The sequence below is a fragment of the Leptopilina heterotoma genome, unplaced genomic scaffold, assembly GCF_015476425.1.
Source record: "Leptopilina heterotoma isolate Lh14 unplaced genomic scaffold, ASM1547642v1 Lhet_120, whole genome shotgun sequence".
NCBI classification, from domain to species: domain Eukaryota; kingdom Metazoa; phylum Arthropoda; class Insecta; order Hymenoptera; family Figitidae; genus Leptopilina; species Leptopilina heterotoma.
The window spans coordinates 901734-928644 of record NW_025110838.1 but is presented as its reverse complement, the minus strand read 5'-3'; the positions used below and the strand labels follow the sequence as shown (position 1 = coordinate 928644).

General features: G+C 22.1%; 3 protein-coding genes across 17 annotated transcripts in view; 2 read left to right on the top strand and 1 right to left on the bottom strand.

Annotated features, from left to right (window-relative positions):
* LOC122510693 (glutamate-gated chloride channel) overlaps window positions 1-26911 on the top strand; it is a 157211-nt gene that overhangs the window by 14021 nt on the left and 116279 nt on the right. The window contains exon 1 of one of the 15 annotated variants that reach the window (XM_043625537.1): window positions 17747-17796. The exons of the other annotated variants lie outside the window; for them this stretch is intronic. The gene's annotated coding sequence lies outside the window, so the exon portion shown is untranslated. Of the gene's footprint in view, window positions 1-17746; window positions 17797-26911 lie in introns of those variants that run through there. 15 annotated transcript variants of the gene reach the window in all.
* Window positions 2287-4155, top strand: LOC122510771 (trypsin-1-like). The gene is made up of 2 exons (XM_043625661.1): window positions 2287-2413; window positions 3282-4155. The coding sequence occupies exons 1-2, from the start codon at window positions 2368-2370 to the stop codon at window positions 4022-4024; spliced, it is 789 nt and encodes a 262-aa protein (XP_043481596.1). The 5' UTR covers window positions 2287-2367; the 3' UTR covers window positions 4025-4155.
* LOC122510554 lies at window positions 9226-26264 on the bottom strand. The gene is made up of 8 exons (XM_043625313.1): window positions 26167-26264; window positions 24961-25664; window positions 22661-22739; window positions 21177-21891; window positions 18579-18655; window positions 16950-17036; window positions 13113-13826; window positions 9226-10036 (listed from the first exon to the last, which is right to left on the bottom strand). The coding sequence occupies exons 1-8, from the start codon at window positions 26210-26212 to the stop codon at window positions 9324-9326; spliced, it is 3135 nt and encodes a 1044-aa protein (XP_043481248.1). The 5' UTR covers window positions 26213-26264; the 3' UTR covers window positions 9226-9323.

Here is a 26911-nt window from a genome sequence, read left to right as displayed (position 1 = left end):
TAAATTATATTAATGTGAAAATAATAAAACCTTTCATCTTCTCTCATCATCACTTTATAGATCACTGTTTGATCACTGACAGACAATTTATACATTCTTGATAAAATTCTCAAATTTGATTAAAATTTTCATTTTCGTCTTCATCGTTTCCTCCTTTTCTCCGAGAAATCAGCAGTGATTGATTTTAAGATTAAATGATTTTTTTTTGCGCCTGACTGACTCTCAAATAATTGCGAGCATTTTCGAAACAAAAATTTTTAAGATTTCAATTCAAAATTTAGAATTGGTTAATAAATTTTTCTTCTGCTTACATTAAAAAAATAGAAAAGAACCTCAAAAGAAGAGATTTCATCACAAAATTTAGAATTGTCAAAAAATTCTTCTTCCTTATTCTGTTTTGTTTGAAAAAATTTTTTTTGGTATTTAAAAATCAATCAATTTTCACTTAAAGTAAATATAAATAAAATATAAGTATTTAATACAAATTATGTTAAGTAAAAATAGTTTTTAGTTTAAATTCTATTAAATAAAAATAAAACTTGTATTAAATTTATATATTTAATAAAAATTAAATTCAGCAGGAGTAAATTTATATGTTTATCGTGAAATTTAGTAGAAATTATGTTTATCATAAATTACATTAAACAAAAATTATATTCCGTATAAATTATATTTAGTGTAAATTATATTAAGTACCTAAACATAATGTTTAGTATAAATAATCTAAATAAAAAATTACATTTATCATAAATATAGGAAAAATAAGATATTTTTCGATGATGATAGAAAAATTACTGTCACAACAAATAATATTCTCTTATAATATCAGTCTCAGTGATTAATTATTAATATTCTCATTATTCGTACATTCAACCGAATGTTTGAAGCGCATATGAAGAAAATCGGTGGGGAAAAAACGAGATATGCTTTGTCGTTCATCAGTTAAGAAAATGATTTTTGATTTATAATAACATATTTTCATTTAATCTCAAAACAAAATCTATTTCTCTGCTTCGTTGAATTCCACAATCAATGCCTAATAATACGCACAAAAAAAAACTATTAGTGGATTAGTAATTAATTAGCAATGGAATATTAATTAATCGTCAATTAATTAGAAATGGATTGTTAGTCAATTAGTAATTAATTAGCATTTCATTAATAGTGAATTAGTAATTGATTAGCTACAAATTATTAGTCAATTAGTAATTAATTCGCAATGGATTATTAATTAACCAGCAATTAATTAGAAATGGATTGTTAGTCAATTAGTAATTAATTAGCATTGGATTATTAGTGAATTAATAATTGATTAGCAATAAATTGTTAGTCAATTGGTAATTAATTAGCAATGGATTATTAGTTAATTAGCAATTCATTAGTAACATATTATTATAGAAAAGTGCAATTAATTAGCAATTAATGAATTAATAAGCAATTAATGAATTAATAATTAATTAGCAGTGGATTATTATTAGTGGATTAGTAATTAATTAGCAGTAGATTATTAGTGGATTAGTAATTAATTAGCAATGGATTATTAGTGAATTAGTAATTAATTAGCAATTAAATACTAAATATAAATTAATAATAATAAGTTAACAAAATTAAATTAATGATTTAGTAAAAAATTAGTAACGAACTGAGATTAAATTACTCTTAGTAAATTAATAATAATGAATTAATAACAAATTAGTAATGAATTAATGCAGCATAGTAAATAACAATAATCAATTAATAAAGAATTAGATAATCAATCAGTATAAAGTAGATACTTTTAATTAATTTTAAAATAATAATCAATTAATGAGGAATTTGTAAATAACTAATAACAAATTAAGAATAAATTAATAATCAAATAATAATTAATGAATAATATATTCATGAGTAAATTAATTACAAGTAATAATTAATTAATTCGAACAATGAAATTACTTTCGAACAACATCTAACTGAGTAATATTTGTTAATATTACAGAAATTTTGTATCACAAAGGACGAAGAGTATGTTCTGAATGTTAAATAATTAATTAGTTTAATTAAATTCACAAATTGACAAATTGCATACACTGCGAGTGATATTAGTATACAGAATATGTTATTGATTCTTTAAATATTTTATGAATTAAAAATTTTACTAATTCTTCATCCAGTGGATTTTCTCTTGATTGATTAATGTGTATATCGTCAAAAGAATAAAAAATTGTACAAAAGAAAAAGAAAATCAGAATTTTTATATCATTATCAATAGTGATTAATTGTTTTCTATCAATCAAACAGTGAGATTAAAAATCAGTATATATTTCGAATTTTTATATTCATTTGAGAATTAAGAAATAAGTGAACAATTACCAATTTGTCACCAAGATGTTGGGATATTTTGTACTTTCAGTTCTACTTGCAACCGTTAATGGTTAGTTTTTCTCTTATTTGATCATTAAAAAAATTAGATGCTTATTTTTTGAATTTTGAATTTTTTTTTTTTACTTTATAATGTATTTTTTTTTAATATTTCATTTTTTAATACATTTTTCTATTTTCTATTTTCTATTTTATTTTATTGGTTTTTTTATTTACTATTCAATTTTTTATTGTATTTAATTTTTTATTTTCCTTTAGTTTTGTACTAATTTTTATCCAGTTGTAATTTATTAAATTTTATTTTATATTTTAATTATTATTTTTTATTTTGTTTTTTATTTATTATTTAATTTTCTATTGTATTTTATTTTCTTTTAGTTTTGTAGTAATTATCATCCTATTGTATTTTCATTGAATTCTAATTTTAATGGTAGTTATTTTTTATTTTATTTATTTTAGTTTGTTTATGACTGTATTTTATTTTTTTTTATTATTGTGTACTAATTTTTATCCTATTGTACTTTTAATTTTTTATTGAATCCTATTTTTAATTTCAGTTATTTTTCTATTTTATTTATTAGTATTTCTTTTATTTTGTTTTTTTTATTGTTTTTACTGTATTTTATTGGTTTTATTCTCTTTCATACTAATTTTTAGGCAATTGTTTCTTATTTTTTATGTTTTATATTTTATTTTTCAAGGTTTTTTATTTTCTATTAGTTTCGTACTAATTTTTATTCAACTGTATCTTGTTGTATATTTAATTATATAATTCTATTGTTATTTCTCTTTGAAAATTAAAAAAAGTTTTTTTTTAAATAATCTAATAAAGATAAAACAAATATGAAAAAAGAGTTCTAGTGTTAAAAATTGTTAAAAGGGGTAAAATAATGACAAAAAAATTTTCTTTTCAAAAACAGCGGATCCAATTCGTGAATTCGTTGGTATAAATCCCTTCACGCCAAATGGACGTATAGTCGGTGGGAATCCAACAACAATTGAAGAAGTCCCCTATCAGGTATCGCTGCAAGCCTATGGTTTTAGTTTTTGTGGTGGCAGTATTATTTCCGAAAATTGGATCCTAACAGCTGGACATTGTACAAAATATCCCAGTCAATGGATTAATGTGAGAACGGGCAGTACAAATTTCAATTCAGGCGGCACTCTACATCCAGTTGAGAAAATAATTCAACACGAGAAATTTAAGACAAATAAATATGGAATTCCCGAGAATGATGTGGCTTTGATTCAATTGAAAACCCCATTGGAATTGGGAACAACACGCAAGCCAATACCACTTTTCGATCAAGGTGAGGAGGCTGTTGAGGGTTCATTGGCAACAATAACCGGATGGGGAACAGTGAAACAAGGTGGGAAAGTTTCTGAAATTCTTCGAACAGTCGATATTCCTGTTGTTTCAAAGGGAGTCTGTTCTGAGTCTTATAAGCGATTTGGAGGAATTCCGGAGGGTCAAATTTGTGCCGCCTATCCACAAGGTGGAAAGGACGCATGTCAAGGTGATTCAGGTGGTCCAATGATCATTGGTGGCAAATTAGCTGGTATTGTTTCATGGGGCAATGGTTGTGCTCTGAAGGGATATCCAGGTGTTTACACTGAAATTGCATCCTATAAGGATTGGATCGTTAAGAATGCTGGTCTTTAAGGGGGAAATTGAGACCAGTGGAGGAGGTTTTATATTTTTAAAATAATTTTATTTGAATTAATATTTGTAAAAAATGAATTAAAAAGAAAAATAGAATAAAAATGAAATGTAAAATAATATATAAAAGAAAATAAGAAAAATAAAAGGATTATTTTTGTTACAAATTGAAATATTTGTTTACTACTTTTTTACTGCGCAAGCAGTTTTTCCTTCCCAATGAAGTTTTATTGAATTTTTTCCAATTCTTAATCAATTTTTAAAAATAATGATTTCTATTTATTATTCCGTTTGCTACATCGATTGGGTTAAGCTTTGATAAAATCGAAATAAATATATGATAATTAGTGAGAAGAAAATATGAATTTTTTCAACTTCGAATTAAATTTTATACATTTTATACATTTTTTTAATTAATTTTATATAAATATTTATACATTACATAATTATAGTAGTAGTAGCAGTAGTAATAGCGAGTTTCAGTCAGACAACACTTATTCTTTTATTTACTTTTTAATACAAGTGGTAAAATTTAATTGTAAATCGGATACATTAATTAGAATTGATACAAATTTCAAATAAAATAAGTAGTACAAGTCAGTTTTAGTCAGACATATTGATTTTGATTTGACAACTTCTTGAAACGTCAAAAAAATCAATTTCGATTAGACATTTTAAAATAAGCTTGCTAAACTTTTAAGCCAGTAGTAGAGGTCAATATGTGTCAGAAATTAATTTGGGATCATTACAATTTTTTTTTATGAGTAGCACAAGTCACGTCGCTACAATTTTGCTTGTGGAACTTATAGATTAGTAGTAAACGTCCATTAAAGTCAGACAGATAATTTGTAATTCTCGTAGTTTTTAGAATCAGTAGTACAAGACAATTTATATCACCTGCATAAATATTACAATAAATATTACAATATTACGATAAATTACAATTTTTAAAATCAGTAGTAAAAGACCGTTTTGGTCAGCCAAATTTAATTTAGCTTGTGTAATTTTTGCCACAATTGGAACCTCTCAATATTTTAAAATCAGTAGTACAACTTAATTTTAATCAGACAGTTTCCATATTTCAATTCTTATAATTTTTGAAAACAGTAGTAAAGGTCAATTTCGATCAGGTTTTTTTAAAGTGATTTTTCAAAATTTTTAAGTCAGTAGTAAGTGTCAGTACGTGACAGACATTAATATTATTTGAATTAGTAGTAGCAGTCAATTTTTGTAAGACAAGATTCAATTAGTTTGCGCAACTTTCAAATCAGTAGTAAACTTCAATTAATGTCAGACAGATAATTCAGAATTTTTTTGAAGTTTTGGAACTAGTAGTAAAAGGCAGTTTTGGTCAGACAAATTTAATTGAGCTTTTTCTATTTTTTAACAATAGTAATTTAATTCTCGACATTTTAAAATCAGTAGTACAACTGAATTTGTAGATTTCTAAAATCAGTAGTAACAGCCAGTATACGTCAGACATATTCAATTAAATTGGCACATTATTTGAATCAGTAGTTGCAGTTAATTTTTTTAATTTTTTAGAATTTTCCCAGTTATTAAAATCAGTAGTACAGTTAAATCGTGGTATAATAAATTATTTTCTGAATTTTTTAAAGTAGTAGTAATGAACAGTTTGATATCAGACATATTAATTTAAACTCATATAAATTTTTAAATCAGTAGTAAATGTTAGTTTAGATCAGACAAATGACTACGTTCTTTAATCTTCTACAATTTTTAAATAGTATAGATCAATTTTGATCAGACCGAGTCAGTAGATTTTGTTCAGGTTTTGATGTAGTAGTAAAAATCAGTTAAAAAAATGTAAAATCAGTAAGAATGTAAAATGTGAATCAGTAGTAAATGTCAATTTTTGTGTCAGGCAGATTAATTTTCATAGTTTCTCCAAAATTTTGAAATCAATAGTAAAAGTAAATCTATGTCAATCGGATAAATTAAAATCCCTGTACTTTACAACTTCCTTTTTAAATCACTTTAATTTTTAATATCTTAAATTCAGAATATTAATAAACCGGATTTATAGCATAAATCAGTAGTATAAGTCAATTACAGTCAGACATGTTAATTTATCAAAAGATTCTACTACCTATTATCAACATTTGCAATATATAAATCACAAATCATAACATAAATTTTAACACACAAGAAGAGAAACATTTTTTATTCAACATTATTAACAAGTAACTTCAATTCTCGAAAATAGATATTTAGACACACACTTATAACATTTATATTAAGTTTTGGAAAAATCCATTTTATCGGAGAACGAATTTAAGTGAAATTAGATCTTTCCGTCTAGTAGTTGAGTAGTTGAGTTAATCCTGGATGATGGATGGGATTATTATATATAGGAAAATATTTTATTAGTAAACGCTCTGAAATGCTCTCTACTGTCCTGGTTATTATATTAAAATATGATGATGATTTCAAACATTATCGTTTTTAATTAAAATTTTGCAGTATTTACTTTTATCATATAATCATTTTTGATAAGATTAAATGCAAAATAATGTGAAGATTATTTAAGATTAAAGAATAATTTCTTTTTTTCTTAATTAACCTCATATAAAATGAAAAGTATGATTAAGCAATGTTTTCAAATATTTCTTCTTGAATTATTATAAAGAGAAATGTTGCTGATATAAATTTTGCAGTAAACTGCTTGTCTTATAGGTTCAATGTAGACATAGCATAAATTCTCGATAAGTCTGTTTATTATTTATCGAAAATTTCGTTCTCTACATACTGACGGAAGGAGAAATTATTAATACAATTAATATGTGGTTTATTATAAATTGACTGGTAATTGAAAAATTAGACAGTAATTAACAGATTGTTTATTAACTAATAGAATATTTATTAATAGAATATTTATTAATAGAATATTTATTAATAGAATATTTATTAACTAATAGATTATTTACTAATTAACAAATTAGTGATTAATTAATAAATTAGCAATTAACAAAAAAATTACTAATTATCTAGTTGATTAATACTTAATTCATAATCATTAGCAAAAACATAAAAAATTTTGAAACAGTCACAAGGTGTTTATATTGCACTCTAAAAGCTAAAAAGTAATAAACTCCTTTATCTGAAGGCAACTAAACTCGGCTAGGCAGTTTTTTTAAACACATTTCGGAACAATAAAAAGCTTCACAGCATGTAATGAAAGAAAAGAAATTTTCACACAATCTTATCTCTTCAGGAAGTGACGCCAGACGAAAGTCCTTTTAACGATCAAAAGAGCCAGGGTAAAATCATCCTGGCACAAGTTTCTCATCGACCCCAGAATAATCCAGCATTCTTTATCTGGAATTGTGCCAAATAAATTTTTGTGTCCTTTTATTTCTTTAGCAATTCTTTATTTTCATTTTTATATTATGATAAATGCGACAATTTCTTAAATTCCTGGGATAAGTACTAGTATTATAAGAAACATGAAAATTTGACCATTCTATCTTGAATAAATCCCTAGGGAATTGTTCAATAATTTTTTATGATAAATATATTCAATATTTTATGGTAATTTAATTTTTTAAGTTTTTAATATTTTATAATAATTTAATTTTTTATTACATAAATTATGATCAATGATTAATTAATTAATTACGGGAACATAGTCAGAATCTTTGTTCTGCTTTTAAATAAAGAAGAACTTTATGTAAATAGAATATTCCTAATTTAAGAAAATTATTTAACCAATTTTATAATTCTGCAAAAAAAAGAAAAAAAAACGAGAGAAAACGAGTTCGAATATAAATTATTAATTTTATTGCCCTTCATTATTTTTATGCTAGACTGAAATATTGTATTTATAAGAAATTAATATTATCTCGAGCACGTGTGCGATTCGCACCGGAAATTTCGTTATACGTTTGAATAAATGATTTAATCTAATCAGACTTATTGATCGACTTTGGTCGAGTAGAAGCAATTTTCTTTAACTTTGAAAATAATTCCTAGTTCACTAAATTACGCACAAAAAATAGTAATTTAACCATTTATAAATTATTTATAAAAAAAATTTATTTACACAAGAAGACATTTTATTATATTATTTACTGCTAATTGTAAATTCCTTCTAATAACAATATATTAATTATTATGTATAAATATGAATAATAATAATAATAAATAATAATAATAATAATATTATATAATAATATGCAGTTTTTTAAAATTTTAATTAACAAACTTTATTTAATATAAACAAAAAGATTCTTAAGAAAATTTTATATGTTTATTAATTTTTATTCGAATTTTGTAAATTGTTTATTAAATTGTTATAAACAAACAATAAAATACGAGATAATTGCGGTTTAAAATTTTAATTAAAAATCTTTATTTAATATTAACAAATAGATTCTTAAGAAAATTCTACTCGTTTATTTATTTTTATTTTTAATTTGTAATTGTTGATTAAATTGTTATAAACAAATAATAAAATATAAGACAATTGTGGTTCAAAATTTTAGATAACAAACTGTATTTAATATAAATAAATAGATTCTTAAGAAAATTGTATTCGTTTATTTTTTTTTATTTGTAATTTGTCAATTGTTTATTAAAATGTTATAAACAAATTGTAATAAAATATTAGACAAATGTGGTTTAAAACTTTAATTAACAAACTTCATTTAATATAAAGAAATAGGTTCTTAAAAAAATTCTTTTCGTATATTTATTTTTATTTTTAATTTGTAATTGTTGATTAAATTGTTATAAACAAATAATAAAATATGAGACAATTGTGGTTCAAAATTTTAGATAACAAACTGTATTAAATATAAAGAAATAGATTCTTAAAAAAATTGTATTCGTTTATTTTTTTTTATTTGTAATTTGTCAATTGTTATTAAATTGTTATAAACAAATTGTAATAAAATATTAGACAAATGTTGTTTAAAACTTTAATTAACAAACTTCATTTAATATAAAGAAATAGGTTCTTAAAAAAATTTGTATTTATTTTTTATTTTTATTTGTAATTAATTATTATTATTAATAATAATAATAATTATAATAATAATTAATTAATTAATTAATTAATTACAATAATAATTGATTAATTAAATAATTAAATTATTAAATTATTTTTATTTTCTAAAATTATTATCAATTTCAATAACTTTTCTCCATTAAGACAAAAAAAAGAGAGAAAAAAACAATAACACTGAGCCTAAAACTACTTTTTTGTATTTTGTACTTGAATTTTTTTTCACTTTGGTATACGTCTATAGTTTGTTCATATGGGAAGAAAGGGGAAAAGATCTTATAGTTGACTGTGTTCCTTGATCCAATCTCTGAAATACGAGACCTCAGTGTAGACACCGGGCATCGATGGTCTGGCACAACCAACACCCCACGACACAATACCAGCCAAATAACCGTCAACAACAAAGGGACCACCGGAATCACCTTGACAAGCGTCCTTTCCACCTTGAGGGTATGCGGCACAAATTTGACCCTCGGGCAAATCGCCGATAAATGAATATTGCTCACGGCATGATTCCTTACTGATTAATGGTACACTGACGCCTTGAAGTTGTTTTGGCGCTGAACCACCTTCAGTGAGTCTTCCCCAGCCAGTGACTAAACCACGATGACCGGCAGCTAATGTTGCACCTTTTTGCATTAAGGAAACTGGTTTTCGCGTTCCATCAAATTCAAACGGTGGTTCAACTTTCATTAGAGCAATGTCATTGTTGATTATTCCATATTTATTTGTTCCATAATTTTCGTGACGTATTACCTCTGTAACTTCGTGTTCGGTACCATTTTTGCCGATGTAATTAGAACCGGCTCTTACTGTATAGGAAGAACCAGTCGCGCAATGTCCAGCAGTGAGAATGTAATTTTCCGAAATTATTGAACCACCGCATAAAAATATTCCACTTCTAAATAGACTCACTTGATGTGGTACAATTGTGATGTCAATGTCACGACCGCCAACAATTTTTCCATCGAATCGATTCGTTGGATTCGCTGTCAATGAAAATTTTTAAATTTTAGTGTTAGGAAATTATATTTAATCGAAAAAAGGAAAAAATTAAAATTTAAATAATTAATATTAATTATTAATTAATTATTACTAATTACTAATTAATTATTATTAATAATTAATTACTACTACAAAATATTATTCTTATCATTAAGAAATTAGTTCAATCGTTAAAATTGAAATTCGTTAATTTTAAATCCCATTTTGTAAATTGTTTGTAAAATTGTTATAAACAAATAGAGTATAAGATAATTCCGTTTTCAAATTTTTATTAACAAACTTTATTGAATATAAACTAATAGATTTTTAAGAAATTTTTATTCATTTATTTATCTATATTCATTATTTGTAAATTGTTTATTAAATTGTTCTAAACAAATTATGAAACTTTGGGAAATTATGATTTTAAATTTTAATTAAAAAATTTAATTTTGTATATTCAAATAGAATTCTAAAAAAATTGTATACATTATTATTTATTTATATTCGTATTTTTGAAATTGTTTATTAAATTGTTATAAACAAATTATGAAACTTGAGATAATTTCGATTTCAAATTTTAATAAACAAATTTTATTTATTATATTCAAATAGATTCTTAAGAAAATTTAATTGTTTTTCTTAATTCTTATTCGTATTTTGTAAATTGTTTATTAAATTGTTATAAATAAATAATAAAATATGAGGTAATTCCAGTCTCAAATTTTAATTAATAAACTTCATTTAATATAAACGAATAGATTCTTAAGAAAATTGTTTACTAAATTTGTTATAAATAAATAATGAAATATGAGATAATTTTGGTTTTTTAATTAGGAAATTTTATTTAATATAAACAAATAGATTATTAAAAGAAGGAGATTTTGTTAGTCTTTAATTTGTATTCGTTTAGGGAAAAATTGTTTAAACAAATTAAAGAAAAGTGTAAAAAAAATTTATAAACCCTTTTCTATTCGAACTTTGTCAAAAAGTTTAATAACAATATTTTTATTTATTATTTATAAAATGTTTAGTGAATTGTTATAAACAATGTAAATAAATGTGAGATAATTTTGGTTTAAGTTGTTTAAACAAACTATAGAAAAATGAAAAAACATTTAAGTAATATGCTTCTCGATTTTGGGCAAAATCTTAATAAAAATTAATAAAAAAAATAATTTCTTAATAATTATTAAAAAACAATTTATTAGTATTATTAATTATTTATTGTTATTAATAAATTGCAAAACTAAATAATCAATAGATTAATATTTGTAATAATAATAATAATAATAATAAAATCAGAAATATAATAGGTATGATTAATTATTTTTATTCATAACTTTTAAACCGTTTATTAAATTGTTATAAATAAAATCATGAAAATTGAGATAATTTTGTTTTCAATTTTTATTTAACTAATTCTATTTTAAAAAAGCAATAAGATTCATAGGTGGAAAACGATTTATGTTTGGTTTTAAATTTATTTATGTCTTGAAAACAATTGTTTAAACGAAATAAAGAAAATTATTGAAAAATATTTGCTACTTATAATTGGACAATAAAATAATTTTCTTTGTAGAGAATTGAGAATGTAGAAAATGTAGAATGTAGAATGTAGAATTGAGAATTTAGTACTTTTTTTAATTATTGTAATTAGTAGAAAATGTTAATTAACAATTAATAAAAAAACAATCAATTCAAAATAGTAATGGACAATGAATTAAATAATATAATTAGTTTAAAATAATAATAAACATTTAATAAAGTAGCAATTAGTTCAAAACACTAATTAATAGTTAATAAAATAACAAAAAGTGCCAAATATTAATAAAAAATTCATAAAGTCAAAATTAGCACATAATAAAAATTGACCAATAACAAAATATCGAAATAACTAGTGCATAAAAAATTAGAGTACTTACCACTTGCGAACACCAAAAAGCCGAACAAGCAAAGCAGTTTAAACATCTTGAGTACCAACTAATAAAATAATATTTAATGATCATCTAAAAAAAAATTCTCACTCTTTTATATAAAATCCTTATCTATAATGGATTGCACGTGAAATTGTCGGGTTCACGAATTATCAATAAGTAATTTAATCAAAACATTAAATCTAATCATTCCTCCTGTCTCTCAAATTACGATTATTCATTGAACGTGATTTATAATTATTATTATCATTACCTAAAAAAAGAGATGATAAAATTTTTTAATTTCAACATTTATTGCATATTTTTTTTATACAAAAACGACGTTTAACAATATTAATAATAATATACATAATATTTCCAAATATATTTTCTTTTCTTTTAAAATACTTTAAAAGTTTGAAAAAAACGTAAAAATAAAAATTTAACAATTTAACCAAATATAATATCAGACAAATGTATGAATGTAGGTGATAGATAATGATAAGATACTTGCTCTCATTACCTTCTCTTTTAATTATAGAAGTAAACAAATCAAAATCGTAAATTAGCCTCTTAAAGTAAACAAATAATATTGTCTGATATTATGTTGTGAGTACAGTAACCCAATTGGAACATAATCTTGCAGCGTGCTTATATTGAAAGCTTGCATGATTTCTGCAAGCTTCAGATTTATGTTAATATGCCTTAATGCTTGTAGCAAGCTTGCAGGAATTTTGCTCATAATTTTTTTAATATAAAATTTCTATTAATAATATAATATTGGTAATAATATAATGGTAATAATATAATAGTGGTAATAATATAAGAATGGTAATAATATAACAATGGTAATAATATAATATGATTAATACTATAATAACTAATACAATGTTGAAAATTTTGTTATTGGAAGAGTTTCTGCAATATTGCAGTAATATTTCCGCAATATTTCGACTATCTAGAAAATTTACTAAACAAAATTTTTTCAACAAGTAAATAAACAACATTTCGTAAAAAATTACTCTCTTACAACTGAATTAGTGAAACAAATTTCGCTACTAAAGAAATAATTAACTACTTCAATTATAATTAGAGGAATGAGTAGATAATAATTAATTTTTTCCTTTGAGAATATTATTCTTCCTTTTTTTAAATGTTTTTTTTTAATGAAATCTTTTACCAGTATGTTTCTCGATCCAATCAATGTAATGAGCAACATTGGTATAAACGCCCGGAAGTCCAGCTCTCGCACAACCCTTGCCCCAGGATACAATACCGGCAAGTTGATCACGAACAACCAATGGACCACCGGAATCACCTTGACAACTATCCTTCTTGCCCTCTGGATAGCCAGCGCATATTTGCCTCTCATTAATTTCACTCTCAATGCCATATTGTTTTCTGCACGATTTATGGCTTATTATTGGCACTTGTACTGCTTGAAGATATGTGGCAATTTCACCACCCTCAGAATCAGTTCCCCAGCCAGTGATCAAAGCCATATCGCCCTCTTTTAAGAGCGTGGGATCTTTTAATAGTTTAATTGGTTTACGTGTCTCGTCATATGGCAATAAGGGATGAATTTCAATCAGACCAATATCATATTGATAAGTATCTTGATTATAATTTTCGTGTACTGTCACATTAACTGACGTATGATAACTACCGCCCTTCTTCAATTTACTTGATCCGGCGTGTATCATTAATTTATCATTGCCAAGACAATGGGCTGCTGTTAAAATAAATTTATCAGCAATTATTGAACCACCGCAGGCAAATAAATTTTTATAAAATATACCAACTTGATATGGTACTTCTTCGATTTTAATGTCATAACCATTGACTATTCTTTCACTATAATCGTAAGTAATCTCCATCGCTGAAAATAAGAAAAGAAAAATTTGTCAATAAAACTTCTATTTTTCAATATAACATGTTATTTAAATGTTTGAATTTTATATTTTTAAGTAATTAAAAATTTTTTTAAATATAAAAATAATTAAATTTTTTTTATATTTACAAATTAATTTATAATTAATTAATGATAATTTAATTCTAAATGATATTTAGTAGAATATCAAAAATTTTCAATTTCTGATTTGTTTTTACTATACTTTTTATATTTTTCATTATATTTATTCATTAATTAAAACAATAATTTAATTAAAAAATCACTAACAATTAAAAAACGATAACAATAAAAATCTTACATTAATTACATATAATTTTTTAACGTTTAAAATTTTAATTAACAGACTTTATTTAATATAAACAAATAGACTCCTAAGAAAAGTGTACTAGTTTATTTATTTTTATTCGTAATTTGTATATTGTTTATTAAATTGTTATAAACAAATAGTACAATATGGGACGGTTGGGGTTTCAAATTTTAATTAATAAACATCATTTAATGTAAACAAATAGATTTTTAAGAAAATTGAATTAAATCAGTTATTTTTATTCTTAAATCGTAAATTGTTTATTAAATTGTTGTAAACAAATTATAAAACCTAAGACAATTAAATTTTAAAAAAACTAATTGAGTATAAATTAAAACATTCTTAAGAAATTTTTTATAGCTTTTCTATTTTTATTTGTAAAATCTAAATTGTTTATTAAATCGTTATAAACAAATAATAAAATATGAGACAACTGGAGTTTCTAATTTTAATTAATAAACATTATTTAATGTAAACAAATAGATTTTTAAGAAAATTGTATTCGTTTATTTATTTTTATTCGCAATTTAAAAATTATTTATTAAATTGTTATAAACAAATAATGAAATGTGAGATAATCGAATTTAAATTTAACAAACATCATTTGATATAAATTGAAAGGTAGATTCTTAATAAATGTTTACTCTTTTTTCAACATTTTTATTCGTATTTTGTAAATTGTTTATTAAATTGTTATAAATAAATAATAAAGCAAGAGATAATTGCAGTTTTCAAATTTTCATTAAAGAATTTTATTTAATATAAACAACTAGATTTTTAGAAAATTTTATTCGTTTATTTATTTTTACTCGTAATGTACAATTTGTTTATTAAATTGTTATAAAGAAATAATGAAATATGATATAATTGCAGTTTCGAACTTTAGTTACCCAATTTTATAATATAAACAAACAGATTATTCAGAAAATTGTATCCTTCTATTTATTTTTATTCGTAACTTATAAATTGTTTATTAAATTGTTCTAAACAAAGTATAAAATACGAGACGAATCTGGTTCCAAATTTAAATTATTAAACTTTATTTAATATAAACAAGTAGATTCTTAAGAAAATTGTATTCGTTTACCTATTTATTTTGATTTGCAATTTGAAAATTGTTTATTAAATTGTTATAAACAAATAATAAAATGTGAGATAATTGAATTTTAATTAACAAATGTTATTTAATGTAAAGAAATAGATTATCAAAAAAAGAAGATTTTGTTAATCTATCTGTATTACTTTAGGGAAAAATTGTTTAAATAAATTAAAAAAGTGTAAAAAAAATGTTATAAACAGTTTTCTATTAGAATTTTGTTAAAATAGAATAATAAATAATATTATTTGTTATAATTTGGTGTTGGATATTTTTATTTATTATTTATAAAATGCTTTGTGTATTGTTATAAACAATTAACAAAGTGGTGAAAGATGAACTAATTTAGGTTTAAATTTTTTAAACAAAATAGAGAAAAGTAAAAAAAAAAATTAACTTGATAATTAAGTCGTCATTAAATATTGTTTTTATTACAATTGTAATTAATTATTATAAATTAATTATTATTTAGTAATTATAATATTTAAGTATATATTATTGTATTTGCTTGTATAACAAGTAATAATTAATTAATTTTGAAGTAAAACTACAAAAAGAGAATTAATTACTATTACTAATGATTCGTTTACATCTAAGACGTTTTTCTTTTAAGCACGTCACATTTAAAATGCATTTTTATTTTGTTGAATAAACTTTTACTTCCGAGTTGATTTTAATTGGTGTAGAAAATTTTTCACCTACTATTCCAATTTTATTTTGCTATTTTTATTTATTTAAATTTAAATATTCAATTTATTTGTTTGAAAATTGATAAAATTAAATTATTTAAAAATGTAAAAATTCAAATTGAAATATTAATACAAATAACAATATCAATAAATACAGAAAAAAATGACAAGAAACATAGAAATAAAAATAATAAATAAATAAATAAAATTGCATAAATAAAATAAAAATAAAGAAGGAAATAATAATAATAATAATAATAATAATAATAATAATAATAATAATAACAACCATTTTCATTTCAATAAATTTCGTTTAAATTCTTCAAATAAAAATGATAAGCTGATAGTATTCTGATCATTATCATTTTCACGTTTTTGAAACAAAAATTTTATCTATTTCCGCTGATCATGGTTCAAAAGTTCAATGAATTTCAATAGAAAAAAAATGATAAAAAAATTAATTAAATAAGTAAATATAAAATGGAATAAAATAAAGTTAAATAAAATTTTTTAACAAATTTTTAATGTTTAATTTAAAAAATTTTTTTTAACAAACTATTTTTAATAACTAATTTTACCAACTACTATTACTAACCAATTTTGTAAACTAATTATGGTTTCTTTATGTGACCGCAAGGAAAATGTGCAAAAAAATTGATAACTAAATAGTAAATAAATAATAAATAAACAAATAACTAAATAAAAAATTACAAATAAATAAAATAAAACAAAATCAATTAAAGCAAAAAAATGTCAATTATATTGTAATTATAAGATAGGTAAAAAAATGAATAACAAATTAAATATTAAATATCTATAAAGAAATAATAAAATTAAATTAAAATTAAAAGTAAACAAATAAAAATCAAAGTTTATTTATTTCTACACTCGTTTAGAATAAATAACAGTAATTAAATTCTATATTATATTTGAAAATAGAACACAGAAAAATAGATGAAAAAAGGTGAATACAAAAAAAAATGATGATGATGACTTACCATTTGCAAAAATGTGAAATAAACCAATTATTAACAGAAACTTTAACATTTTGTCCAACAAATAATTTTCAAACTGGGAAAATATTCCTTATGTTAATTAGAAGCCTCGTGTATGGTGGAACTGACAATTTATACACACTAAGGTATTTGAATAACTGAGAATCGATAGATAATTAAATTCTCCTCACACACCTAATCATTCCTCGTATTATTATTAAATTTCTTTTGTTCCCCTCGACTTCACGAGTTTATTATAATTTCTCTTTTCATTTTTCTATCAAAATATTGTACTTTCATATTGATACAATCTATATATTAAATAAAATTAATTAGAACTTTTACAAATTGTAAAAATGTAAAAATTAAAATAAAAAAAAATTTTTAATTGTTAAAAAATAAAATAAAGATAGAGAATGAGAAATATAAAATATTTTAATATATAAATGCAAAATATAATAAAATAAAATAAGTGGAAAATCTGTAAATATGCAAATATGTAAACAAAAAATTAAAATAAATATAAAATGTATAAGTTTTCAAATAAATAATTTATAATTATAAAATTATAAAATCATAAAATTATATAATTACAATAGTAATAATTTCATTATTATTGCAAAAAAATTCTTTTGTCACCAAAAGCTAGATTTTTTAGTCAAAATTTCTTTTCATTGCGACATATAAATAATATTTAATCTCAATATTTACAGGGAATTTATACAATTATTTTTTTAATCTCTTCGAAATTCTAGAGAGAAAACACATTTCTGACATACTTAAAAGTTCTTATTTATTGTCCAGTCTACACGTGATCACTGACGAAATGGTATAATATTCCTAAACAGTGGTAATTATTTTCACCTTAATTAGAGTAATTCTCGTTAAGCAAATGCTCGGAAATGTTTGAAATCGGCAAGCATTAAGGGAGTAAAATGACATTGTATAAACAGTGTTTAATTATCAACATTTATGTTGAAAAAAAGATAAAAAAAAAGTTTCTATGTATTTTATATTACAAAAGTTTTAAAATTTGTAAATTGAAACGAGTCAAGTTAGACAATATAAATTATAATCGTCTCTACAATACTTCAAAAACTTGAAACTAAAATATTATCTTTTTCTTTTGTTACAGGTGAGTTTCATTCAGCTTGAATTATTATATAATTAGAAGGTAGGAAATTAACTAAATTTATTACACATCTTTGTTTAGTTTTAGTGTAGGTAATAAAGAAGAAGTTAAAATTTATTTGTTCAAAAAGAAGTTGTAATTTTTTTTTTTATTTATTATTATGTTGTTGAAAAATTATGGTAAATTATTTTTAATTATTTATTTATAAAGACTGACTACAATTAGTTATATTTTTTTATAATTTTCCTTTTTTTCTTTTTTTTAAATTTTTTTAATAATAAAAAATATTTTTAAAAGTATTAATAAAAATATGAATTAAAAAAATTACAAAAAATATTTTTAAAAAATTCTACCTATTAAAAAAATTGCAAAAAATATTAATAAAAAATGCTAAGAAAAAAAAATGATTGAAAAAAATTAATAAAAAAAATAATTATTTTTCACGGTTTATTTATATAAAAATTAACAAAAAAGGAACATGATAAAAGCTCTGTTTATACGTGTGTTGAGTGATATTGTGAACCTCGGTTGCGGACGATAAATTCTGTTATGTTGAGGACGGAAATACAGTTCGCAGCTGTCAAAATATATGTACTGGAAATTATGCTTCCACCACAGTTATGTCGATCATCATTTCGTAGACTGACTTATGGTGGGTAACTCACTCGATTGAAATTTCCATGCCTCCAATTATTTGACCATCGCTATTTCCAATTGCATCAGTTCAAGTAAATTTCACTGAGTTTATACATATAATTATACATTATAAATATATTAAAATATTATAATTATATAATGCCACTATTTATTATTAATTCATTATTCAGTTTTTCCTTGAATGAAATATATTGATCGACTTGTATATCATTTCCTTTTTCTTGCAAAAGTTTTTTTTTAGTAAATAGTTTCTTTTTATTTATTTATTGATTACAAAAAGAATATTTAAAAAAAATATTTGTTAAAAAAAATATTATTACCGAAAAGTATTATCAATATTTTTTTTTAAATTTAATGCAAAAAGAATGTTTTTTAGAAAAGAAAAATATTTATTACAGAATCATTAAATTCTAAGAATACAAGTATTTATTACAAAACCAATTTTTTTTTTAAAATAAAATATTTGTTATAAAAAAATATTACAGAGACAATATTTTTTTAGAACAAAAATATTTATTACAAAAAAGCATAATTAATACCAAGAAATATTATTACAATAACAATAATTTTTCAGATATAAACCAGCAACAATTATTTCTACCTTTTTTTAAAATAAAATTAGTAATTTTAAAAATAATAGAAATTAAAAATTTTCTAATTTAAATTTCTGTTGAAAACACTAAAAAAATTCAAGTTTGGAGAAGTTACAAATAATTGCAGAAATTCAATTATTTAAAAAAAAAATAGATATATTCTTCTTATAAAATTCAACTATGTTCAAAATTTGAAAAAAAATTCTCATAAAAATCCCAATTATCTTTATAAATAACAAAATTCTTCTCCAATTTTCAAAAAAATTAAAATGCTTCTTATAAAATTCAACTATGTTTAAAATGAAAAAAATTTTTTTTTAAATTGTATGCAAACATTAAATTATTTTCATAAATAATAAAATTTTTTTAAGGAATTCAATTACTATTTTCATAAAAAATAATTTTTATTTAATAGAAAACATGAAGAAATCGATCACTAAAAGTCTTCGACTCGGAGCAATCGATTTCTCCATGTTTTATAACAATACTTTTATAAGTTGTTTAATTTAAAAAAAGGTTTGAATTTGAAATTTTTTAATGTCTTAATTCCTGTGCAAAATCCTGTTCCAAAAATAATATTAAAAATAGGAATTGTGCAAATATTTTTCTTCTTTTTCTAAAACAAAATAATAATTTTGTTAAAAAAAATTGTGATTCATAAAGAAAAATAATGCAAAATAAATAAATTTTGTATTTCTTAATCACAGTTGTTTAACAATTTTCTAATTTTGTTCAGAAGTAAAGAACAAAAATCTGCATAATTTCAATTTGACAAAACATAATATTTAACAAAATTTTAGTTTTCAATAAAAAGATGTGAAAAAAATTTTGATGATTTTTATTTGTCATTACAATTTTGAATTAATAATAAAATAAAAATAATTATAACATAATAATAAATAAATAAAATATTATACAATCTATCTAAAGTTAACAAAAAACAAAATTATAAACAAAAGACAACTTCAGAGTGTGAGGTACAGAAAAAGTGAATGAATGAAAAAACATTCAAATTATTATAGTTAATTATGTAAAATAATTTATTTAATTAATAAATAATAAAAAGGCAGTTTAAAAATAAAAATAAAAATAAAATTGGAATAAAAAAGTAAATTAATAATAAAATAAAAAAAATCAAATAAGAATTGGTAAATAATAAAGTAATAAATTGGTAATTACAATAAGTAAACTAAAATATAAATTCAACTAAAAAAGAAAATAAAAAATTCAAATATTAAAAACAAATAAATACGTAAATAATCAATACAAACTAAAATAGTAAAAATTAGTAAATGAAAGTAAATATAAAAGGAAAATAAAAAATTTAAATAACAGAAATACAAGTAAATAAAAATAGGTTAATAATTAAAATAAACCAAATTAACAAAAATTAGTAAATAACAGTAGGTGTAAATAATAATTCAAGTAATAAAAGTAAATATAAAATTAAAATAATAGAAACAAATAAGTAATATTAGGTAAATAATCTAATCGAACTAAAATAATAATAAAAATTAAAAATATACAAAACAATTGAAGATACATAAATGCAAAAATAATAAAAAAATACATACAAATAATAATTAAATTAAAGTAAATAACAATAATAATAAAAAAGCAAATAAAAGAAGTAATGAAAAATAAAAGTAAACGAAAGGAACAAAATAATTTGTCAAATTTCGAATTAAGTTAGGGAAAAGACTGGGAAAAATAATAAAAATTCTTTGATATTCAAAACATTTATTATAAAAACACATTCTCTTTAAAATTACTATGTACAATATTACATTCAATTTAAATAAATAAATAAAGTGAAAAATTAATTCGTAAACAAAAAAAATTCTCCATCATTCACCAATATTATCCCTAATCCATTCGGCATAATGAGCAACCTCAACATAAACACCGGGATATTCTTTTCTCGCACAACCAATACCCCATGAAACAATTCCAGCTAATCTTCCATTAATAGCCAATGGACCACCAGAATCACCTTGGCAAGCATCCTTACCACCATCAGGATGAACGGCACAAATTTCACCGTCAGCAATTCCACCACGAAATTTGTACGCCTTATTGCATGTCTCCTTACTGATCATTGGTACCAATACACCTTGCAATGTATTTGGTTTACTTCTAAAGCGAGGCGACGTATTACCCCATCCAGTGACAAATGCAACACTTCCCGCTGAAACTTCTTCCTTTGAATGGAAAATTTCAATTGACGCTTGTCTGGAATTAAATTCAAATGGCGGGTACACTTGAATTAGGGCAATATCGGGAATTAATTTTGATGTGACCTTTGGTTTGTATGTGATGAATCTCAATGTTTTATGGATAGTCACATTACGATCGACCTCAGCACTTCCAGAGCGAATGTAAAAATTTTTTGGATCTCTATTGGTGATGCAATGTTTTGCCGTGAGGACATAATCTTTTGATATTATACTACCGCCGCAGAAGAATATTTTTCCCACGAACAGGCTCACTTGATAGGGTACCAATTCAATTGGAATTTCCCTGCCGCCAATTATCCTTCCATCCAAATCTCGAGTTAGACTCGCTGTCAAAAAAATTATTCAATTAATTTTTTTAATTAGTAATTAGTATTTATAAATTATAACCGATTTTTTAATAAATATTTTTCTAGTATTTTTTCGCCAATTAATTAACAATAATTTTTTAAATCGACTAATATTTATTTACTAATTTTTTAGTTACAAAAAATCATTTTAAAAATGAAAATTAAGGTCCTTGAAAAAAATACCGAAATAAAAATAAATTATGAAATTAATTAGTAACAAAAAAGTAAATTAGTCATAAAATAAGATAGTTATAAACTAAAAGAGAAATAAATTACATAGTTAAATAAATTAGTTACGATGTAAATTAGTTATGAAAAATATAAAATTAGTTCCAAAAATAAATTATTCCTAAAGTAAATTAGTTGCAAAATAAGTTATTTAGTTACAGAAAAATAAATTAGTGACAAAAAACGAAATTAGCCATAAAGTAAATTAATGACATGAAAAAAGTAGTCAAAGAACAAAAATTATAAAAATAAATAGTCTTAAAGTAAATTACTTACAAAAAAGTTAATTAATTAAAGAAAAATAAATTACAAAAAAAGTTATTTACGAAAAAAATAAACGAGTCCATAAAATAAATTAGTTTTAGAAAAAGAAAAATTCTCCATTTCTTTTGGAACAAAATTAAATTGAAAGTGAAATTTGATTGCGAACAAAAATTATTCTTTCTGCTTGATTATTGTAACTATATATATAGAGGCAAAAGTCAATAATTTTTTGTTTTACATTTAAAAATAAACTTACCAGGGACAAACGTCAATAGAAAGAGACTCACGAGAATTCTGAACATGTTTGATTTGGTGAAAGACACTTTACTGACAAACTGTTTAATCAAAATTTTTATTTATACCTGCCTGAAATCGCAATTTATATAATTAGGCTACGTATAATTATATTAATTTTAATAATCTAATCTGCTAACAATTATCATTGATAATTTGATATTGTCGGGTATGTACATTTGTTAATTAATTATATTACGAAAATTCTATTAATGTAAATGCGATAAGAAAATTATTTTTGTATAATCTTTTTTTCTCTCGTGTCACGAGTGTGTGAGAAAGGAATTTTACTTCTACGATACTAACAAAAAAAAGTTCTATAAATTTTTTGTAATAATTAATAATAATAATAGTATATGGTAGTAATATTAAGTAATTGGTTTTAATAAAAAAAATTATTTTATTTTTATGTACAATAATACATGTTTAATTATTTTGGTTTCACGTAGAGGAAGCAAAAATATCTCAAAACTGACAAAAAGATTTTTAAAAATCATCAGAAAAATTTTTTTTTATCAAAAAATTAATTTTTTTCAAAAAATGTTTTTATTTTGAATAAATAAAAAATACAATATTTCTACAATTTGAAATTTTATGTTAAATGTACGATGAATTTTAACTACTTTTATGTACTCTTTCTTCAATAATAAAAAATAATATTAAAAAACAGTTGCAAATGATTATTTTTTTCTGTCATGTACAATTTTTAAATTTTCGAACATGTATACAAAAATTAATTTTATTTTATTCTATTCTATTTTATTCTGTTTTATTTAATTTAACTTTTTTAATTTGGTTTTACTTTTTTTTACATAATTTGTTGCATTAAATATAATTTAATTTATAATAATTTTATTTTATTTAGTGTTTTATTATATTTTACTATGATTTATTTTGCTCTTTTATTTTTTATTTTGTTTAAATTAGTTTTATTTCGATTTAATTTGTTTTTTAATTCCGTTTTGTTTCAATTTATTTAATTTTATCCTGTTTTATTATATTTCATTTTCTTTTATTTTCTTTAATGTCATTTTATAATATTTTTTTTATCTTTCATTTTGTTTTGGTATGTTTTGTTACGTTTAAAATTATTTAATTAGTTTCTACTTTATTTCATTTAATTTTATCCTGTTTTATTGTGCTTAATTATTGTATTCTATTTTTTATGTGATTTTATTTTTTTTTTTGTTTTATTTAATTTCGTTTAATTTCGTTAAATTATGTTCTAGTTTCTTTTATGTAGTTTTATTTTATTTTATTTTATCTTATTGCATTTTGTTTAATTTAATTCCATTTTATTGCCTTCAATTTTGTTCTTTTTTGTTTTATGTGGTTTTATTTCGTTTCATTTCGTTTTATTTTGTTAAATTATGTTTTAGTTTCTTTTTTATATGGTATTATTTTGTTGTATTTTATTTAATTTCATTTTGTTATGTTTAATTCTATTTTATTGTCTTTAATTTTGTTTTTTTTGTTTTATGGGATTTAATGTTGTTGTATTTTATTTAATTTCATTTTTTATGTTTAATTATGTTACATTTCGTTTTAGTTTATTTCCTTTCGTTTTATGTTGTTTAATTCCGTTTTATTGTCTTTTTTTTTCTTTTATTTTTTTATTTTCTATTTAATGTCTTTTATTACGTTTTATTTCGTTTTATAATGTTATGTTTGTTTTATTTCGTTTTATGTTGATTAATTCAGTTCTGTTGCCTAAATTATGTTCTTTTTTATTTTATGTGGTTTTATTTTGTTTCATTTCGTTTTATTTAATTTTGTTAAGTTTCATTTCAGTTTATCTTGCTTTAATTCATTTTATTTCGTGTCAGTTTGTTTTGTTTCATTTCTTCATTGTTTAATCACTTTTTATTTACTTTCCCTGTCTTATTACGTTTAATTGTGTTCTATTTTGTTTTATGTCGTTTTATTTTGATTAATTTCGCTTTATTATATTTTAATACATTTTATTATGTTCTATTACGTTTCATTACGTTTTATTACATTTTATTTCGATTTAATTTGTTTTATTTCGTTTTAATTTGTTTTAATTCGTTTTATTTCGTTTCAATTTGTTTTAATTCGCTTTATTTCGTTTTAATCTTTATTATTTCGTTTAATTTCGACTTATACCGTTTTATTTAATTTTAATCTCCTTCTATTTTGTTTTATTGTGTTTAAATTCGTTTCTTTTTTCGTCTTTGAATATTTTTTCTTCTTGTTCTTCTTTTTTTTCTTCAGCAATCTTTTCGCCCATTAAATATCAGCATTCTGTCGAATCCAATCGGCGAAGTAAGCGACCTCGGTATAAACTCCGGGATTACCAATCACGCCACAACCACTTCCCCAGGAAACAATACCAATCAATTGATCATTGAATGCCAATGGACCGCCGGAATCGCCCTGACATGAATCTTTACCACCTTCAATATCCATAGTGCAAATTTGACCTTTCGGCAATTTTCCCAATATCGCGTACGCCTTTTTACAGTCTTTTAAATTTAACACCGGCACATTGACCGCTTCGAGATAAATTGGCGTTGCGGTGGTACGAGTACGACCCCAACCACTGACAAGTGCTTCACTACCATCGGGAATTTCTTTTCTCATTGCATTGAGAGTAATCGATTTTCGTGTCGTGTCAAATTTTAAATTTGGTCTCACCTCTAATAGGGCAATGTCATTATAGGGAAAACCATTCTCACTGAAGCTAATATTGTGTCTTATTATATTCACAACTTGATGTAAAGTGCCACCATCATTGCAATTTGTCGTACCAGCGCGTATCCTGTAAATTTTTGGTTTTAATTCCAAAACACAGTGCGCTGCCGTGAGAATGAAATTTTTTGATATTATACTTCCACCGCAATGATGTCTCGTGTATTTTTGTACGCTCACTTGATATGGTACTTGGGTTATTTCAACTCTTTCACCACCGATTACTCTCGAATCGAGATTTCCCTCCGTATTTGCTGTAAAAAAAAAAGAAATTTTCCACATTTTTCCCAAAACTTTCTTTTTTAAATATTTTAAAAATTTTCCTCCACAAAGAAATACTGTACAATAAAGTTTTATTATTTTTCTCTATAAAACATACTTCACTTTATTTTATTATCACATATTTATTTATTTTTTTTTTACACTTTTATAGTATCCGAATCGTTACCGGATTTTCCAATTTTTTTTTCTACCAACGTCGCTTTTGTGAAATTTATTAGAGATTGTCCGAGTTGACTCTCTTTGAAAATTTATCTCTGAGCGTGACATTTTTTTTTGCCCCTCAAGTAAATAGCATACGCCAGTGAAAGGGAAAAATTGTTTTACAAAAAAAAGAGGGAAAAAAAAATTAGTCAAAGTTGTAAGGAAAAAAAAATTTAATTAAAATAATAAACGAAAGAATTTATTTTTTTTTGTAAAAGGAGGAAAATTATTTTCTATTTTAAAAGAGGAAAGAATTTTGATTTTTATACTTGCCAATTATTGGAGTAATAAAGACACTAATAATGAAAAATTTTATCATGATTATAATTTAATTTTCCACTGAGATTTAAAAATGACAGTGGAGAAAAAAGGAGAAGGTCTTTTTATACACTCGTTTGTGTTCTAAATCATTTATTGAATTAAGATATCAAAAGAATAATAATTATTTTGTTTATCAATTTTTAAATATAACAGAAAAGAAGTTTAAACACTGGAGTTATTAACTTCCTTTAATTGATTTTATTAAGTTTGTTAATTATTATTAATATCTATATAATCTTTTCTTTACTGTATAGGTAAAAATTTATATTCAATTTTTATTCTTAAATTAATTATATTTTAATACCAAATGAAACTAATTACAATTTTCTTTATATTTCCAAATGTAATTTTTCTTTTTTTTAAATTCATTCACCTACGAAAGTTATTTAATTTTTAATTAATTTCTATTTCTTTTCATTTAATACTTTATTTTAATAATAATCTTTTAATTAAACGAATTTTTCTTTATTCAATTTTTTTTAAACCAAAAAAGTTAAATAAAATTTTACATTAGGTAAAAAAGTGGAAAAAATTTGCCAAATTTAATTACAAAATTAAGTTTCAAATTTAAACAAAAATTTACGAGAATAAAAAATATAATAACACTTTTAAAATAAAATATTAGAATTGTAGGGTGTGAAATGTCTACATTTGAATATAAAATCTACATATTATATATATATATATATATATATAT

Excerpts from the sequence above, each read along its gene's own strand:
- LOC122510771 (XM_043625661.1), top strand. The coding sequence starts at position 2,368 with ATGTTGGGATATTTTGTACTTTCAGTTCTACTTGCAACCGTTAATG. Across the intron at positions 2,414-3,281 it reads TCTACTTGCAACCGTTAATG|CGGATCCAATTCGTGAATTC; the intron begins GTTAGTTTTTCT and ends TTTCAAAAACAG.
- LOC122510554 (XM_043625313.1), bottom strand. The coding sequence starts at position 26,212 with ATGATAAAATTTTTCATTATTAGTGTCTTTATTACTCCAATAATTG. Across the intron at positions 18,656-21,176 it reads AGGGATAATATTGGTGAATG|CTGCGAACTGTATTTCCGTC; the intron begins ATGGAGAATTTT and ends ATATTTTGACAG. Across the intron at positions 13,827-16,949 it reads ATTTCACATTTTTGCAAATG|CGATGGAGATTACTTACGAT; the intron begins GTAAGTCATCAT and ends TCTTATTTTCAG.